Source organism: Callithrix jacchus, chromosome 2, assembly GCF_049354715.1.
Source record: "Callithrix jacchus isolate 240 chromosome 2, calJac240_pri, whole genome shotgun sequence".
NCBI classification, from domain to species: domain Eukaryota; kingdom Metazoa; phylum Chordata; class Mammalia; order Primates; family Cebidae; genus Callithrix; species Callithrix jacchus.
In genome coordinates this window covers 10,372,158-10,391,040 of record NC_133503.1, presented here as the reverse complement: position 1 = coordinate 10,391,040, position 18,883 = coordinate 10,372,158, and the positions used below count along the sequence as shown (strand labels likewise).

Sequence of the window (18,883 nt, the reverse complement as noted above, 5' to 3'; positions counted from 1 at the left end):
CCTGATCACCAGTGACATAGAAGCACCGACTTTTTAATACTGCATTGTGGCTTTAGTGCGCATTTCCCTGATCACCAGTGACATAGAAGCACCGACTTTTTAATACTGCATTGTGGCTTTAGTGTGCATTTCCCTGATCACCAGTGACATAGAAGCACCGACTTTTTATCGGCCATTCGTACGGCCTCTTGTGAGATGCCTGTTCAGGTGTCTGGGCTCTTTTCTATTATGTTGTCTTTTTCTTAGAGATTCGAATACACTCTTTATATATTCTAGATACGAGTTCTCTGTCATGTACGTGTTGCAACAAAAAAGTGTCCTGCTCTTGCCATTCTACTTCCCTGTGGTTAGCATACTTTGTGTAGTATTCAGGAAATCTTTGCCTGCCTAACTTAAGGTTATGATCATTTTCTTCTATGCTACCTTCTAGAAGCTTTATTATTTTATTCATACTTTTCATATGTAAATCCATCATCCCCCTGAAATTGATTTTTGTGTATGGTGTGAGGTTAGGATCAAAATTAGGTGTGTTGTTGTTGTGTTGTTTTACTGTAGAAATAACCATTTCTCCCAGTAACATTTATTGAAAGGACCATCCTTATTTCTCTGCAGCATCGCCTTTGTCTAATTTTAAGTGTCCGTATATATGTGGGTCCATTTCTAGACTGTTTTGTTCCATCGGTCTATTTTTCTACCTACCTTGTGCCAGTCTTTGTTTTACCCCTGCCCTTATACTTTAAGTCTTGACAGAATCAGTCATCCCAGTTTCTCATTTCTCTTCATGACTGTCTTGGATCTTGGCCTGTTGCATTTTCATATAATTTTTAGATCAACTTGTCTGTTTCCACACACACAAAAAAGAGTTGAAATATTGATTGGGATTGCCTTTAATCTACTGATTACTTTGGATTGAAGTGACATTGTTATAATACTGACCTTGTTTACTTCTAATCTAATCTATGAACGTAGAATGTCATTCATATATTTAACTTTGGAGGCAAGGTCTTGCTCTGTGGCCCAGGCTGGAGTATGGTGGCACAATCATAGCTCTCTACTGCCTCAAATTCCCAGGCTCAAGTGACCCTCCTGCCTTAGCCTCTTGAGTAGCTGAGACTACAGGCATGCATCACCATACTCAGCTAATTTTTACTTTTTATTTATTTTTATTTTTGTGGAATTTTTCCCTTTCCAACCCAGCTAATTTTTTTAAAAACTTTCAGTAGAGACAGTGTCTCACTATGTTGCCTAGGCTGGTCTCAAACTCCTTAGCGCAAACAATCTTTCCACCTCGGCCTCCCCAAGTGCCGGAATTATAGGCGTGAGCCTCCATGTCTGGCCTCCCCAGGTGCTGGGATTACAGGCATGAGCCACCATGTCCGGCCTCCTCCTCTTATTTACACCATCTCTAATTCCACTCTGTAGAGCTGTTACTTCTCTTTTATTAGAATTATTCCTAGGCATGGTTTGGTTTGGTTTGGTTTGGGTTTTGAGATGGAGTCTCACTCTGTCACCCAGACTAGAGTGCAGTGACATAGTATCAACTCACCGCAACTTCCACTTCCCAGGTTCAAGTGATTCCCCTGCCTTAGCCTCTCAGGTAGCTGGGATTACAGGCATGTGCCACCATACCTGGCTAATGTTTGTATTTTTAGTAGAGACACGGTTTCACCCTGTTGGCCAGGCTGGTCTCAAACTCCTGACCTCAAGTGATCCACCTGCATTGGCCTCCCAAAGTGCTGGGATTATAGGCGTGAGCCACTGCACTCGGCCATCTATGTACTTTTAGTGAACTGGCCCTAGGTTACTTATGTACTAGCGTTAAGTTATTTCTGTGTAGCCCTAGGTTAATGACACACAGGGTCTTGTTATGTTACCCAGGCTGGTCTGAAACTCCTGGGCCAAAGCACTCCCCTCCTCGGCCTCCCAAAGTGCTGGGATTACAGGCATGAGCCACCACACTCGGCCATCTGTGCACTTTCGAAGTTCCACAGGTGACTGATGAGAGCCGTGTGAGAAGCAGTGAGCTAGTGTCAGGGATCTGAAGTGATTGAAAATGCCACTCACGTATTCAGTCCTTGGATCACTTTGATGAGGTTTTGTACCCTGCTCTTTGCTGTCCCTGTAGTCCCATGTGTTCTAAACCACCGGGCTCTGGCCTTTCTTGCTGCTTGAGTATGACTTCAGCTGTGATTGCCGAGAGCAGTTTCCTCAAGCTCCCCCAGGCCGGCCTCCTGATGGTGGCCTCACGGAACTGTTGTGCTGCTTACCGCTTGTCTGAAGCTTCCTGTTCTCCATTTCTGAACTCTGTTTGAGCATTGTCGACTTCTGTTTGTACTTCCGTGAATGGCAGCTGGTACTGGGTGACAGATCACTAGCAGCTTTTCAAGTAGGAAAGACGGTCTGAGGTGACGGCTTAGTGGCTTTGTCATTAGGCTCAGCACTTGTGAGACTGTTTGCAGTGTCTGCTCTATGCCAGCTCCTTTGCTGCCGCTCTCTGGAGGGCACGGAGATGAAAGCACCGTCTTTGCCGTCAGGAACTCGCCCGGTAGAAGAGGCCCATGTTTGCATGGTCATCACATGATGATAAATGTGAGAATCGTTGCAAACGTCATAAATGTTAGGACAGCATATTTAAAAATGAAGTTAGTAAATTAAAGTGGAAAATTTAATGGAAGCAAGACTAAACCAGTTGACTGCGTTATCTTCCTCAGTTGATTCTGTCCTTTCCACAGACAGTCTAGAGTATGTTTGAATGTGTCCTGGCTCATCATTACCGAGTCTCCCTTTCCAGTTAACATATGCAAAAAATGTATCCATTTCTTCTACCTTTACTAACATTCCATTACTTTTATAGACCTTTCTTTTTTCGCTTTCACTTAATACTGGCAATTGACTTTCTTTTCAGGGGTCTTTTTTCACAAAGAAATTTTTTCTTTTCTTTTTTTTTTTTTTTTGAGACAAGGTCTTCCCTCTGTCCAGCCAGGCTGGAGTGCAGTGGGGCGATCACAGCTCACTGCAGCCTCCTGAGTAGTTAGGACCTCAGGTGCAAACCACCACACCCAATTGATTCTTCCATTTTTTTGTAGAGATGGGATCTCCCTATGTTAACCAGGCTGGTCTCAGACTCCTGGGCTCAAGTCATCCTCCGACCTTGGCCTTCTAAAGTGCTGGGATTACAGGCATGACTAACCATTTAACCGTAAAAAATATTTTCTTAGTCATGTAAAAAGAGACTTTGTCATGAAGGTCAGATGCTGAGTTATCAGCGGGCTCAGTCGTATCGTCTTGATTTTCAGCTCTGGAAGAGAAGTGGTCCTAGTTCATCACCCTTCTCTAGCCCAGCCTCGTCCCGCTCCCAGACACCGGAGAGACCAGCCAAGAAAATCAGGTACTCAGCATTCTCCTGCAGTTTTCACTTGCTGCGTGGACAGATGGGGGTGAGGAAGGTGGGAAAGGAACTTGGCTTTTAGGCTTTGTGCTGCTGTGACTTGGAGAATCAAGGAAACTAAGCCCTGGCCACCTGAACTGCCATGAGCCTGCAGTCTCACGTACTGACTCTAGTGGCCTCTGCCTGTCACCTCCCACTGCAGCCTGAGGGATTGGGTACAAGCACAGGCCACGCAGAGTGGACAGCAGAGAGTTAAGTCGGAGGCAGTCGCCTTCAGGTTCTTGACTCCAGCTGACTGGATACTTGCAGCTGACTGGACCACCATTCCCTTAGGGATCAGACCTGTGTCTTGAACTCCCAGGGACTTGGGAGGTTGTAAGGAAGGTTTTGAAGACTGTTGGTTTGTGCTTTTTTTTTTTTTTTTTTAAGACAAAAGCTATCTCCATGGCCTCCGTGAACCAGCCTCCCTTCATTCTGCTGGGATTTCCTTTTGTCTTTCTTTACCCTGACATACTGAGATCTTAAATTACGGTTGTTTTAGATATTGGCCACTTGGTAGTTAAGAGGGTGTGAGAAATTATTCAATACTTCGGCCAAAAAGCCTTTTTAGACTAAATTGTTTCTTTTCTCCTGATAGAGAAGAAGAAGTGTGTCATCACTCCAGTTCTTCAACCCCACTGGCGACAGACAAGGAGTCCCAGGGAGAAAGGGGTAGGTTGCTGAGCCAGGAGGAGGCGCTGCTGCTGCTGGAGGTGGAGGTGTTTGTGGAGGATGTAGAGATTAATGCCTATTTAAAAAGTGTCTTGAGCATTGCTAGGTCTAGGGCATGGGAGATACAGAGAGAGAGTTCCTCTCCTTCAGAGGTGGATAGTCTGACGAGGGAGAACAGTTACAGACAGGGGTTTCACGACTGGATAGAGGTAAGCTCAGCTGGAGTCACCTGTGGGTGGTCCCGGTAATTACTGCGCAGTAAGCAGTAGGTACACACGCCTTAATCTTGCAAATACCATCCAAGCAGCCAAACCACAGAAGATGGAATCTTGTCAGGGATATCCAGTGAAAACTCAGTGTTAAGTTGGAAGTGGATAGACAAAACCATCCAATTCTGGAAGAGGGAAGGAAGCAAACAAGTCTAGATTTCTTTCTTTAGTTGCAGATACAACCCCATGGAAGAAACAAAACTCATGGAATTCTCCGTCTACACCTGGCAGCTCTGGGCAGCGTAAGCGGAAAATTCAGCTGCTGCCTTCTCGGCGAGGAGAACAGCTGACCTTGGTATGGTCTTGTCCATCTACTGCCTCCCCCACTTAGCTCTCCTAAGTCTTAGGAACGCTAAGGACAAGTTTATTCCAGCTTTTTCTAATTTGTTTTCGTTTTTGTTTTGAGACAGCATCACTCTGTCACCCAAGCTGGAGTGCAGTGGCTCGATCTCGGCTCACTGCAACCTCCGCCTCCCAGGTTCAAGCGATTCTCCTGCCTCAGCCTCCCAAGTAGCTGGGATTACAGGTGCACGTCACGACACCCGGCTAATTTTTTGTATTTTTAGTAGAGATGGGATTTCACCATGTTGGCCAGGCCAGCCTCAGACTCCTGACCTCAAGTGATCCACCCACGTCAGCCTCCCAAAATGCTGAGATTACAGGCGTGAGCCACCGCACCTAGGCTTCCTGTTTTTTCTGATTGACCTGACTTCTTCTTTTTCTCTTTGGTAGCCTCCACCTCCCCAGCTTGGCTATTCGATCACTGCCGAGGACCTAGACTTAGAGAAGAAGGCTTCATTACAGTGGTTCAACGAGGCCTTGGAGGATAAGACCGGTAAGGAGGACAGACCACCGCACACTCGAGAGGTGTCAGGTGTTTGTTTTCTTTGGTTTTATTTTGATGTTTAAAAAAATTAAGTTTCTCTGAAAAAATCCAAAGTAGGGTTCCATGTTTTCTTTTGGTCTTTCTCCCCTGAGAAATCCGTGTTGTTCTACATGGGAACTGGACGACAGGGAGCACTGCGATTGAGGGAGGCATTCCTCCGTGAGTGGTGCCGAGACCCTGCTCTCAAACAGGCATCTGGAAAGAAGTCCCAGGCGAGCCAGGACTGCTTCACCTTTCTTTCTCTTCTAGATGCTGCCCCGAACTCTGTCACGGAGACCCCACCTACCACTCAGCCTTCATTTACCTTTACCCTGCCTGCTGCTGCACCTGCCTCCTCCCCCACCTCCCTCCCAGCCCCAAGCACCAACCCACTGTTAGACAGCTTGAAGAAGATGCAGAGTCCCCCGAGCCTGCCGCCCTGCCCAGGTGAGCTGGAGAGGGGCCTGTGGATCCAGCCTGTGACACCATCAGCCTTCTCAGTAGCATCCCCTGCTCAGGTTGGAGTAAGGCTGTCGCACCTGTCAGTCACTGGAGATTGCTCTGCAGGCCTAGCGCACCCTGACCCACCACACCAGAGTGGGCCCACCTTTAACAGCGCAGGAACCTGCATCAGGGAGTGTTAGGGAAGGGCCACTGCAGCAGTCAGGATCTGAAGCCTGGCCCGTGGCTGCTCTGAGCCTCACCTTCCTCATCTGTCAGATGAGAATGACCTTCCCGGGCGCAGCACCCTGGAAGTGTGAATGTGGTGATGGTCAGGATGTCCATGCCTGTTAGAACCACAGGTCCAGAGCAGCACGGCCTCCTTTTCCTTCCAGCACTTCAGGACTGCTGGTTGTTCCCGGCCCAGGCCTACACACCTCTTTGTCAGATGGTAGCCTGGGACTCATACTCACTCTCCCTGCTCAAGGGCAGAGACTTGCCCATTCACAGTTGCGTGCTCTTAGCACTGGGCAGGTGAGCTTCATAGGCAAGTAAAGTATATCCAGATTGGTATGTGAACTTCAGAGTTGAGACAATCGGGTTGTCTTAGTCTCTACACCTTAGGTCCCCATTTAGGCCCCATTTTATCCCTTTCTGTCTGTCTGATGATCTGTGAGGTAGACATAATGAACACTTCCTTGATTTAGCATACAGGCCTGGAGTGCAGACTTAGTTTATTGACTGACTGGTGGATCCCAGGCTCTGCGGTAGGCATGGGAGGATACTGAGCTACTGAATACCATCACCTTCCAGGTGTTTATTCCAAATTCACTTCTCTTCTTCCAGAATCTCCTGGAGCAGCAACCACTGAGGCCCCCTCACCTCCAAAGACGCCCAGCCTCCTGCCATCACTGGGCTTCTCACAGTCAGGGCCACCAGGGCCCCTCCCCGGCCCCTCCTCAGACTCCAAACCTCCCACCGCTTTGCTGGGGCTGATGCCTGCTTCATCCACAGTACCAGCCACTGACACCAAGTCACCTCCAACCCTTCAGGCAGACACGGCTGCCAAACCCCAAGCCACATCTGCCCCGCCCCCTGCCCCCAAACAGAGCTTCCTGTTTGGAACACAGAGCCCCTCACTTTCCAGTCCTGCTGCCCCTGCCGAGTCCTCAGCATCGCCCATGTTCAAGCCCATTTTCACGGCCCCACCCAAGAGTGAGAAGGCCGGCCCCGCACCGCCTGGTCCTTCAGTCCCAGCCACAGCGCCTTCCAGCTCCTCCCTGCCTACAACCACCAGCACCACAGCCCCGACTTTCCAGCCCGTGTTTAGCAGCACGGGGCCGCCTGCATCTGCGCCCTTGCCTGCTCCTTTATTCAAGCAGACAACTCCCGCCACTGCTTCCACCACAACTGCCCCACTTTTCACCGGCCTGGCCACCACAGCCTCCACTGTGGCTGCCGTCACCACAGCCAGTCCGTCCGCAGACTCTGCTTCGAAGCCTGCGTTTGGCTTTGGTGTAAACAGTGTGAGCAGCAGCGTGAGCACCACGACCAGCACCGCCGCTGCCACCTCACAGCCTTTCCTCTTCGGGGCGCCCCCGGCCTCTGCTGCCAGCTTCACCCCTGCCATGGGCTCCATATTCCAGTTTGGCAAGCCGCCGGCCCTGCCCGCCACCACCACAGTCACCACCTTCACCCAGTCCCTGCCCACTGCCGCGCCCACAGCCAACAGCAGCAGCGCCGCCGGCTTTAATGGTTTCGGCAGCAGCCCCAGCACCTCCGCCCCGGCCACCAGCAGCCAGCCCACCCTGACATTCAGTAACACGAGCACCTCCACATTCAACATTCCCTTTGGCTCCAGCACCAAGTCCCCACTCCCATCATATCCAGGAGCCAACCCCCAGCCCGCATTTGGGGCTGCCGAGGGGCAGCCACCGGGAGCCGCCAAGCCAGCTCTTGCCCCCAGCTTTGGCAGCTCTTTCACTTTTGGGAACTCTGCAGCCCCAGCCCCGGCTGCTGCACCCACACCTGCACCTGCGTCTGGGATCACGATCGTGCCCGCGCATGTGCCCACACCCCTCCAACCTGCCTTTGGCAGTGCCACACAGTCGGCGTTTGGGTTGAAAGCCGCGGCTTCAGCCTTTGGCGCCCCCGCCAGTTCACAGCCCGCCTTTGGCGGCACCACTGCTGTCTTCTTTGGCGCAGCCACCAGCTCTGCCTTCGGAGCCACCACCCAGACCGCCAGCAGCGGGAGCAGCAGCTCAGTGTTCGGCAGCACGACACCATCACCTTTCACGTTTGGGGGTTCAGCGGCCCCCGCTAGCAGCGGGGGCTTTGGGATCAATGTGGCCACCCCCGGCTCCAGCACAACCTCTGGAGCATTCAGCTTCGGAGCAGGACAGAGTGGGACCACAGCCACCCCCACCCCCTTTGCGGGGGGCCTAGGTCAAAATGCCCTGGGCACCAGCAGCCAGAGCACACCATTCGCCTTCAATGTGGGCAGCACGCCTGAGAGCAAACCTGTGTTTGGAGGTAAGGAGAGGCATGGGCTCGGGCTCTCTTCAGAGAGCTGTGCCTGCACAGCCTGTGTTAGGGACCTTCTGCTATGGCAGTGAAGAGACAGGCATTGAATATAGCACTCAGTGAAATGCCAGCTCACAACACGTTTTGGTAAAACGTAATGAGCGACTAGAGGAGCTGTTGCGGATTTAGCTGGTCATTGAAGGCCTTTCTGAGTAATTAACAATGTAAGCTGAAGTGGCTCACGCCTGTAATCCCAACATTTTGAGAGGCCAAGGAAGGTGGTTCACTTGAGGCCAGGGGTTCAAGACCAGCCTGGGCAAATTGGTGAAACCCTGTCTCTACTAGATAAAGACCAGAAAGCTGGGTGTGGTGGTACCTGCCTATAATCCCAGCTACTCAGGAGGCTGAGGCACAAGAATGGTTTGAACCCGGGGAGTGGTTGCAGTGAGCCAAGATCGTGTCACTGTACTCCAGCCTGGGTGACAGCAAGACTGTCTCAAAACAGCAGAAGCTGAGTATGGGGGCGGGCAAAGCATGAGTGGGGATGCATTTGCACAGGATGGCACACGTGCAGGCCCAGGGGCAGAAACATGTTTGGTATGTTCAAGAGCAGAGGAATTGGGAGGCCGAGGCGGGTGGATCACTAGGTCGAGATTGAGACCATCCTGGGTCAACATGGTGAAACCCCATCTGTACTAAAAATAAAAAATAAAAAAAATTAGCTGGGCACAGTGGTGCGTGCCTGTAATCCCAGCTACTCAGGAGGCTGAGGCAGGAGAATTGCCTGAACCCAGGAGGTGGAGGTTGCGGTGAGCCGAGATCGCGCCATTGCACTCCAGCCTGGGTAACGAGCGAAACTCCGTCTCAAAAAAAAGAAAGCAAAGGCAGAGGAAAAGGCCTGAGGGCGGAGGGGAGGCAATGCTGTGGAAGGAGGCCAAGAGGTGAGGGCTGTTTGTGGCCGGGGCTCAGTTTGGCACTTAAGCATTCAGGAAAACCACTGCAGAGTAAGTAGAGGGATACCATGATGGCGCCTGCCACTGGAAGACAGACATGGACCCCATAGACACAATCTGGGAGAGGGCTGGGGCAAAGTGTGAGAGAAGGGCCTTTGGAAAGAGTTATTTCAAAGTGTCAGCACTTTCTAGGCAGTTTGTGGGCTGGACAGCTGTGATTGTGAAGTTCAAGTGAGGCCAATCAGCATGGTGTGTGTTTCCCAGTGACACTTAGGTGTTGGTGTAGACCTGACGTGAGTGGACAGCTGGTGCCACCCGGCCATGGGGACCCCAGCAAGCGCAGCAGGAGGGGCAGTGGGCCAGTGCCCCCATGTGGCTCAGCGGGTGGAGGAATGGAGAGTGGGTGAAGTCAGCTGCAGGAGGGGTACAGTGCTTGCAGGAGATTTGGAAGCCGAGATTTGTGGTTATGGTGTGACCCCAGGAATGGTGGTAGGGGTAGGGGAGAGGAGCTCCTGGGGGTGGCAAGGTTGAGGGGCCGAGGGCTGTCAGGTGATGTCACAGCGAAGTCACCGTGAGGGTGATGAGGAGGAAGCCAGTGAGCCAAGGGTTCTCCGTGAATCAGGAGGTGACCTGGCAGCTGACAGGTGATGTGAGGACATGGCAGCTTATAAAGTGATGATCTGAACTTGGGTTGTGGCATTTAGGGAAGGAAGACAAACAGTATGGAGCACAGGAGCCTCCCCTTGCCCGGGCTGGAGGCTAGGCCCTGCGGGCAGCCTTCCCTGCAGAGGAGCTGCCGGAGAGGGCATCAGCCAGGCAGCCCCAGAGTCAGTCGGGCAAGGCTGTTCGTGACAACTGTGGGCACCAGGGGGCACCACAAAAGATGAGGGGAAGGGACAGTGGCTGGGGGGGGATGGTCCGAACGGAGGAGGTGGCTAACCTGGGTATGCTAGGAGGCAGGGGCCTGGAGTACTCCCCTCTCCAGCAGGGGTCAGGAGGCCCAGGAAGCGGCTACAGGGCAGGGTTTTTTTTTCTCTGCTATGGCGTGGCCATTAGCCTGTTGGTGGGAGAAGCAGGCTGAACTGGGGCACCAGGCATGAAGACTCGGTTGTCTGGCTCAGTTGCTGATGGAGGAGAGTGGGCCAGGAGCAGGAGCAGGGCCAAGGGTCCTATGAGGAAGTACCTTGCGGAGTGCACACTGTTGATCCTCCCCTTGCCCACCTCTGCCCTCTGCCCACTGGCCAGCTCTCTGCTGTCTTCATTCCAGGCACTGCTGCTCCCACCTTTGGTCAGAACACCCCTGCGCCTGGAGTGGGCACATCGGGCAGCAGCCTCTCCTTTGGGGCGTCCTCAACACCCGCCCAAGGCTTTGTTGGCGTTGGACCATTCGGTAAGCAGCAAGCCACCCTGGGGCCCCCTGTAGTCCCGTGGCCCTGTGATCTGTGTCTGTCTGAGGAGGGGTTGGGTGGGGTGACAGGCTTCTGGCCCTCTGAGGCCTTGTGAAGATCAGCTTCAGCACAGAAAAGCCGTTTTGGGTTAAGAGTCCGCCACCGCCCAGGGATGGGAGTTGGATGGTAGGGATCAGAGACGAGCTGTCTGGCTGGAAGTTCCCCATCCTATGGGAAGCCAGGTAAAAATGGATTCATGGGCCTGGCTCTGGGGCACTCTGGCAGTTTGCATTTCAGTAGGCTCCTCCCATACGGTGTTTCCCGCCCAGTCTTCCAGAGGTTCGGGTACTCAGACCCAGAGTCTCAGGTAGCAGCTGCCCTGATGAGGTCTTGTTGAATCTTTCCAGGATCGGCGACCCCTTCATTTTCCATTGGTGCGGGATCCAAGACCCCAGGGGCTCGACAGCGGCTGCAGGCCCGAAGGCAGCACACCCGCAAAAAATAGCCTTTGTTTCCTGGCCCCATTTCCCCACCCCTTCCCTAAATCTGGCCCTTGGCACCTGCTAGGAAGAGCCTTTGACCCTTCGAGTTCCATACAGCAAACCTACCCCAGATGTCTGGCTTCAGCCACCAGGGGGTAGTGGCAGCCCTGGGGCCCTTTCCCTTCTCCTGGAGGAAGCACGAACGAGCCTCAGGGATGAGGAAGCAGGACGCGGCAGGTCCAAAGCCCGTGACCTTTACTTGAACAGTTCCACTGGGGATGCTGGAGAACTTAAACATCTGTATATAGCGTAGCGTCCGCTGCCCTGACTCCTGCTTAGCACGCCCTTAGGCAGGCACCCCTTCCGCCTTTCCCCGAGAGCCATCGTCGCTGGAGGGTGCAGGGTTCAGCCCACCTGGATTGCTGTTGTGCATCTGATGGGATTCAGGAGATGGGTTGTCCCTAAAGCTTTACCTTGCTTGGCTTGGCTGTGAGAAGCGGTTCTCCTCCTCTGGTCCCTTCCGGGGATTCTTACTTCCCCATTTCTTGCTGCTGTGTCCCTCACTGGTTTCCTGCAGGACTGATTCCTTTTTAAATGCCCTTGAATCTAGCTTTGCCTTGGAGACCCCGGTGGGTACTGCTCCTGCCGTTTTCCTCCTGCCAAGTCTGAATCAATGTTTCATCTCCAACCCTCTGCCAGTTTGGCCCCTCAAAGCTTGGTGGCTCGACTGTTAGCCTGGCAGAGCCAGGGGTGAGATACCTCGCTCCAAGAGGAAGAAGCTCTTGGAGCAGGCAGGATGCCCACCGCTGCTTCAGCTGCCTCCTCTCCCAGCCACCCTTTGGCCTCATCAGGCCCTCGTCTGCCTCTCCGGGATTGTATGTTTCAAGACTTGTCCTGTGTTCGTTTGTCTGACGCTGTGTATTGCTCTTTGAATCGAGTTTGGAGGAAGAATTGAGTTGTATGAGTGGCGGCATGTTGGTAGTGCCGGACTTACTGTTTCAAGTTTTCTGGAGCCTCGCTAATTTGCGTGTGGAAAGTAGCACCACTTTATGGCTACAAGTGCTGACTCCTGAATTTTCCAATGGTGTTTTGACTTTAAGGGCTGGCAGCCCAGGATGGGGCCAGGGAAAAGCAAAGACCTCATTTCTGTCCCGCTTATCTGACCTCAGTGGAGGCTGCATCACCCAGAGTATGTTAGAAAACCTAAATTCATGAACCAGGTTTTTAAAACCCTATTCTTCCCAAACAGGGCCCTCTGCAGCCCACCCTTACCTTCCTTTATTCTGAAACCACAGACCCCAGGCCCAAGAGTCTTGCTGCCATGCCCGACCTCTTTGGGAGAAGTATGAATGCGTGTGTCTAAATTAAAAGAAAAAAATATTTAAACATTTTTTAACAAAAATTTATTTTTATATTTAAGCTAAATTGCCTTTTAAATTCCTTCAAGCTTGGTTCATTGAGGTGGTTAAGTATAAACGCTATTGACTAGGAATTACCATATAGTTAAGTTATGCCTATGTGAAGAAGAGGCTCAGATGCTGTCCCAGGCAGCTTTCTGAGGGACTAGAGCCCCTTCTGGCCATGTTACATAAACTGTAATTCCTATTTTATAAATAATGTGATGTAGATGTAACCGGTGCCCCCTCCCCGTGGTGACTGAGGGTGAGTGTTCGGTGGCGGGGACGCTCCTCCAGCCCTCAGAACAGCTCTGATCCTTGTTCATACCTGGCTGTGTGTGCAGCTGAGGGGAGAGCCAACCTTAAGCCCAAATACCTGTTAGCACTGGAGGGTCGGGGTGGGCCTGGGCCTAGAGATCAAGCTTCTACCTGCACCTCACGTAAGGTAGACCCTCTAGTTTCAGTCCCTGAGCTGGTTTACCTCAGTTCCACAGGCAGGACAGCCAGTCCGGGAACCGTGTGTGTGGTGTGTACAGGACTGGACAGGAGCGGGAGGCTGGGACTTTCCTTACAGATAAAGACTTCATTCCTGTTGAGTCTAGCTGGAAGTTTTAGTATGAAGGTGAGATTTTTCTCCTGCTTATGTCACTAAGAATAAAAACTGTGATCTATCATAGAATACGCTCTGCATTTTATTTTTGTGGGCAACACTTTTGTCACCAGCAAAGAACACAGCCCAAGGAAGGAACCCAGTACTGCTGCCTGCGGTGAGGCCCAGGGCCCTCCATGGGGAGGACAGCATCTTCCTTTCCCACCAGGAAGGAGGCAGCCCGGAGCCCCTGCTATGTGCCAGGCAGCGTGTGAGCATCAGCTGCAGCTTGTCGCCGTCTCTTCTTTCTCTTTGGGGCTGGGCTGGGTGTGCATTCTGGTGCTGACGCTTCGGCCTGTGAGGCTGAGCTAGAGGAGAAGTGCAATGTGAGATGTGCCGAGGTCATCCTGTGTCTCCCAAGCATGCTCCTGCTCACTCACCTCGGCGCCTCAACCCGTTCAATTACAGCAACAAAGAAGCCACCGCTGAGTGTGGTCTCGGGGGAGGCCCGGAGGCAATGCTCCGCACCTGGGAACCTGCTCAGGCCTCGGAGCGGCCAGGTAGGCAGGACGGGAGCTAGCCTGCGAGAGAAACAGGTGCTGGGTTAGAGAGCCACTCACCGCTGCCCCCCAGGACCCTGGCGCACACCCATTACCTAAAGGCGCCAGGGTTCTGCTGCAGGGCGCCTCGTACCACATCTTCATTCTCCTCCTGGCAAAGGGAGCACGTAGAGTAGACAAGCCGCTGCAGGGAGGGGAAAGTGAGCGCATGGCACAAGGCTCGCTGCTGGAACCCTGCCAGCGCATGCAGGCGCTCCGGGCTAGGTGTGCGTGCGCCAGGCTCCTCCAGCTGTCTGCTCTGCATACCTAAGGAAAAGTGCATCTCAGTGACAGCTTCACAGGCTGCCTTAGTCCTGAAATCCTGACTTCACAGAGAAGAACTTTTGCCCCAGGGTTCCAAGCCCATTAAAGCGTCAGAACTAACACCAAAACTACTCCAGTTCTGGGCGGCTGTGGACCTGCGAGTCCCTTGGCCACACTTTCTCCCATCTCACCCGAGCCACTGCAGGAAGGGTCCAGCAGGATGTAGCGGACCTGACTGTAGCGCGGATCTGAGGGGGAGACTGCCAGGAAGTCATCTTCAGCCAGCTCACAGCAGGAGACGCCGGCCCGGGCCAGCAGAGTGGCCATGGACGACAGCCGCTTGGCATCCAGGTCAAAGGCAAAGATCTTCCTAGGGAGAGGGCAGAGCAGGAGTGAGCTAAGAACGTATGGAGCAGCTAAGGGGCTGCATGCTAAGTCAGGACACAATACTGAAATGCCTGTATTTGTTGTTCTGAACTGACGCCCAGGCTGGAGTGCAATGGTGCGATCTTGGTTCACTGCACCCTCCACCTCCTGGGTTCAAGCAATTCTCCTGCCCCAGCCTCCTGGGTAGCTGGGAATACAGGCGCCTGCCCCAGGCCAGCTAATTTTTTGTACTTTTAGTAGAGACAGGGTTTCACCATGTTGGCCAGGCTGGTTTTGAACTCCTGACCTCATGATCTGCCTACCTAAGCCTCCCAAAGTGCTGGGATTACAGGCAGGAGCCACCGTGCCCAGCAAAAATGGCCTACATTTAAAGAGTCCAGGGTCAGAGGTAACTGGCCTGGGGTCTCTGCCCTGAGGACTAAGGGATCCACATGTCACCTGCAGTGGGGGAAGCTTAGCTTGGGGTGACCATGACCTGCTTTGGTGCAGCAGGAAAAGTTAAGCAAAAGCCACCCTTTCGGCATTCGTGACCCACTGAAAGGGCAGAGGATCAAGCCCCACGCCCTCCTCCCGCTCCTGAACGTGGCACTCACCCTTGGTTCTTCAGAAGAGCAGCCAAGTGACTGGTCTTATTGCCTGGGGCAGCGCATGCATCGATGACGTGGGAGCCCGGTGGAGGGTCCAGCAGCATGGCTGGGAGACAGCTGGCCTGGTGGGCAGAGCACCGGGGCCAGGTGAAGAGACTCCAGGCTGACCCCTTCCCGAGCGCACATATTCTTCCCTTTTCCATTCCTCTTACCCTACCCTGTCCTGCAGAATGAGGTGTCCGGCCCGGTACAGTGGGTGTTCATGTAGATCTGTCTGGGCGGGAAACGCCAGCAACTCTGGCACCACGGGGTCCAGGAGAAAACGCTTCCCCTTGAGGGCTCGGAGGTCGTCAGCGCTGCCAGGGAAGAGGAACCATTCATTCATCATTTCCCCAATTTCGCCCTGCCACGCCCCATTTCAACAGTTCATTCATGCAACAAATGTTTACTACAGCTACGGAGAAAAACAGGGTGACGGGCAGTGGACTGTGCAGCTGAGGGAATGGGTTCTCAAGGCAGAGTGACTAGGCTCAGGCGCCCCCCCTACTGTTCACCAGCAGTGGGAGCCTGGACAAGTGACTGAATCGCAAGCCCCGCGGGCACCCCTGCAAAATAGTAGCTGTGAGAATTCAGTGATATCCAAGATACTTACTTGGTGCAAATTAATAAATGTTAGCTGTTCCTGTGGAAGCATAACCTTGGAGAAAGGTTACTTTCCAGGGGGGTGAAGGGATGCAGGGAGGTGAGAGCTGAGCTCATTCTTGGTGGATGAGGAGTTAAGTCCCGTGAGGTGCGTGGGTTAAAATGACATTCACCATAACTCGGCAAAGGAGTACTGCCCGTCTCCCCGACCCATGCAGAAACGGGCCTAGAGAGCCACGTCTCAGTGCAGAAATCTATCAAAGTGGCAGAGCTGGAATTCACACACAAACAGCTGTTCTCTGCTACTCCACCCTGGTGTCCAGAGGCAGAAGGAAGAGGGTCTCACAAAGAGTGGAGGACAGGGAGAGGGGCAGAGGCTGCTTCTCAAAGCCGCCAAAGGACAAAGCAGGGGCCAGGTGTGAGCCCAGTGGAGGAGGCCTCAGGGTAGGGACCAGCCACTGTTGCTGCCACACCAGTGCAGCAGATGGGCCTGGAGAGGAAGCGGGAGGGACAACACACTGGAGCCAAGAAAGCACTTAGCAGAGGAGTGACAGCATCAGAGCTGCATGTAGAGCATTGTTTTTTTTTTTTCTGAGATGGAGTCTTGCTCTATTGACCAGGCTGGAGTGCAGTGGCACCATCTCAGCTCACTACAACCTCCACCTCCCAGGTTCAAGCAATTCTCCTGCCTCAGCCTCCTGAGTAGCTGGGACTGCAGGCGCACGCCACCACATCCAGCTAATTTTTGTATTTTTAGTAGAGATGGGTTCTCACATTGGCCAGGATGGTCTCGATCTCTTGACCTCGTGATCTGCCCACCTGTCCTCCCAAAGTGTTGGGAATACAGGCATGAGCCACCGCCCCTGGCCGCCTTTGGAGTTTTCTACAGTAACCACAAGGAGGAAAATGCAGCAAGGAGGTCTGGACGCAGAGAGCCCAGTCTGGGAACTTCTTGTGGTCATCCAGTAAGAAATGATGAGTGCTTAACCTAGGCAGTGTCTGAGAGGATGAAGAGGAAGGAGTGGAAGCCGGGCACCGGGGCTCAGGCCTCTAATCCCAGCTGCTCGGGAGGCTGAGACAGGAGTATCGCTTGAACCTGGGTGGCAGAGGTTGAAGTGAGCCAAGATCATGCCATTGCACTCCAACCTCAGAGCGAGACTCAGTCTAAAAAAAAGAGAGAAAGGAGTGGAGCTGAGAAAGATGCTGAAGGTGGCAGAGTGAATGATTGGAGGGATAGGAAGAAAGCGCCTAGCCTAGGACAACTCTGTTTCTGGCTTGAGCAGATGGGTAGAAGATGTGACATATGCTAGATTAGACTGGGGAATGCACTAGGTCTAAAGTATGAGAGGGAAGATGGTGAAGGCAGCAACTGTGGCGTCTACGGTGCCTGCGCGTGAAGCTGAGGAGAGCGGAATACAAGAGGGAGGTCTACGCTGGGCTGTGAGAATCACCAGGTGGGAGGCAGGAGTTAAAGCGAGAGAAAAAAGAGGGATGTGAAGAAGAATGGAGGCTGGGACTCCTAGAGGTTCAATGTTCAAGGGATGGGAAGAGGACAAACCGTAGAGATGGAGAAACTGCTGGAAACGCAGGAAGAAAGCCCAGTGAGCACAGTCACAACTATGCAGCCTCTTCTCTTCCCAGCACCCCACGCACCTCCCGAGATGAGAGCCGCCAAGTTCTCACCTGGAAGCCCGACCCTGATAGGAGAAACCTTTTCTCTTGAAATAATCAACTACATCATCGGAGCAGGTCTTGAGAGTGTTGACACGCACAAATCGAGGCAGCTGGGAGGCTAGGATGCAATGAGCAGTGAGTAGGCAAGAGCAAAGTTCCTGCCTCCCCCACCCCACCCCCAACTCCTTCCTACTCACCTGGACCAGGCCTGGATCCCACTTCCAGCAGGTCCTCATTCCGGCTCACACCCCGATGAACCTTGAGCCGAGCCAACTCAGCCTTGAGCCTTGCTTGGTGCCGGCCCAACAGAGCCTTCCATCGGCCCCCACCCCCTCGAAAGCCCTTCCCCAACAACAGCTCATACACTAGCACCTGGGGATGGGGAAACAAAAGACAAAAACAAAAACGCCCTAAGCATTAAGCATTAATGCCTGAGAACTAACTCTAATAGAGCCCCTGATGTGGAATGGCTAAACGCATCACCTGTCCAGATAGTTACAGATAAATGGGGGGTACCTTATTCAAGATCACACCAGAAATTAACGACAGAACAGGATCGGAACCTGGCGCCTTGCTTCCCAGTCCTAGACCCTTTCCCCACTGATGTTCACCCGTAGACCTCTGCACCCAATCCTTCTTGCCAACTTTACCCTTTCGTGGGTTTGGGTTTTGCTTTTTGTTTTTTTTTTCTTTTAAGAATTGGGGTCTAGCTCTGTCGCCCAGGCTGAAGTCCAGTGGCCATATCATAGCTCACTGCAGCTTCGACTTCCTGGGCTCAAGTGATCCTCCCTTCTCAGCCTCCCGAGTAGCTGGGACCACAGGCGCGCGCCACCACACTTCCTTAGCGTCTCCGCCACTACTACTTTATACTTCGGTTATTTAATCCTTCACAGTATTCAAAATTATAGCATTTTCATCCCATCTCAACTCGTAACCCAAGAAAGGTCTGCCCATGCTCATTTCAGATAAGCGACTTGCTCCAGTCCCGCCGAGCACTGCAGCAGAGCTGCGACCAAACGACAAGGCGCTGACCGTCGGGACTCACTTCCCCGCCCCGCCCCGCCCTTCGCCTTTCCTCACCTTGGCCAGGTGCGGCCGCAGCTTCTTCTCCGCGCGGAGGAGGCCGGCGCTGGCAATCACCGCGTCCAGCACCGCGGAGTAGCGCTGCGTCTCGCACACCAGAGCGTACAGCTGCTTCACGTTCTGTGTGGCCGAGGGAGACAAGCTGGGTCGGGGGCTCCACCGGGCCCTACCTCCCGACCCCATCCCGGCCCGTCCCACCCTATCCCAGGTTCCCCACCCCCACCCCTACTTCTCGCGCCCAGGCCCGCTACCTGGAAGTTACTGGAGTACACCAGCCCCTTGATGGAGCCCTGGCGGCTCTCCACGCCTGCCAGGACGCCTGCCGCAGCAGCGTACACCGCCATAGTTCCGCGCGCCTTTACGGCTCTGTCGCAAAGCGCACCCGGCTCTGCGCCCGCCCGGATTTCCGGGGTCAAAAAGCACGGCCTTACGGAACCGGAAGTGCCGGTCCCCCGGCCCAAAGGGGTGTGTGTGATCGCGCACCTGCCAGGATGTCTGGAGTGCGGTTCTGCGAGCCTGTTTTGCCACTTCTCTGGTTCTGCAGTCTTTGCCAATCTGATGGGCAAATAATGGGATTTTACTGCTGTTTAACTGCAGTTATTGAGGTTGAATATCTTCACATGTGTATTGGTCATTATTAT

At 53.1% G+C, this 18,883-nt stretch overlaps 2 protein-coding genes across 6 annotated transcripts in view; one reads left to right on the top strand and one right to left on the bottom strand.

Annotated features, from left to right (window-relative positions):
- The window catches only part of POM121C (POM121 transmembrane nucleoporin C), a 61,900-nt gene extending 48,807 nt beyond the window's left edge, over positions 1-13,093 (top strand). For both annotated transcript variants that reach the window (XM_008981708.4, XM_002743935.6), the window contains exons 6-13: positions 3,297-3,388; positions 4,026-4,099; positions 4,539-4,663; positions 5,101-5,203; positions 5,504-5,680; positions 6,521-8,206; positions 10,418-10,540; positions 10,946-13,093. In XM_008981708.4, coding sequence (XP_008979956.4) covers positions 3,297-3,388; positions 4,026-4,099; positions 4,539-4,663; positions 5,101-5,203; positions 5,504-5,680; positions 6,521-8,206; positions 10,418-10,540; positions 10,946-11,043 — 2,478 coding nt within the window. In that variant the 3' untranslated portion in view covers positions 11,044-13,093. The remainder of the gene's footprint in view (positions 1-3,296; positions 3,389-4,025; positions 4,100-4,538; positions 4,664-5,100; positions 5,204-5,503; positions 5,681-6,520; positions 8,207-10,417; positions 10,541-10,945) is intronic.
- On the bottom strand, positions 13,089-18,604 carry NSUN5 (NOP2/Sun RNA methyltransferase 5). 4 transcript variants are annotated; one of them, XR_013528996.1, is made up of 10 exons: positions 18,494-18,604; positions 18,240-18,362; positions 17,357-17,531; positions 17,169-17,277; positions 15,061-15,199; positions 14,850-14,965; positions 14,061-14,239; positions 13,662-13,750; positions 13,447-13,587; positions 13,089-13,374 (listed from the first exon to the last, which is right to left on the bottom strand). XR_013528996.1 is itself a non-coding variant. In XM_002743933.7 (10 exons), exons 1-10 carry the CDS (start codon positions 18,584-18,586, stop codon positions 13,260-13,262), a joined length of 1,401 nt encoding a protein of 466 aa, XP_002743979.2. In that variant the 5' UTR covers positions 18,587-18,604; the 3' UTR covers positions 13,089-13,259. The 4 variants fall into 4 exon arrangements, 3 of the variants coding, with proteins under 3 accessions (XP_002743979.2, XP_035136135.1, XP_035136144.1); XM_002743933.7 differs by having other exon boundaries at positions 13,662-13,872; XM_035280244.3 differs by having other exon boundaries at positions 13,662-13,864; positions 14,101-14,239.
- Between the last annotated feature and the right edge of the window lie 279 nt (positions 18,605-18,883).

What these genes read in the sequence shown, in the direction of transcription:
- NSUN5 (XM_002743933.7), bottom strand. Translation starts at nt 18,586, where the DNA reads ATGGCGGTGTACGCTGCTGCGGCAGGCGTCCTGGCAGGCGTGGAGAGC. An exon ending in TATCAGGGTCGGGCTTCCAG is followed by an intron (nt 15,200 to 17,168) that starts GTGAGAACTTGG and finishes CTTCCCTGGCAG; the next exon opens with CGCTGACGACCTCCGAGCCC. An exon ending in CCCTTCCTGCAGTGGCTCGG is followed by an intron (nt 13,873 to 14,060) that starts GTGAGATGGGAG and finishes ACTTTTCCTTAG; the next exon opens with GTATGCAGAGCAGACAGCTG.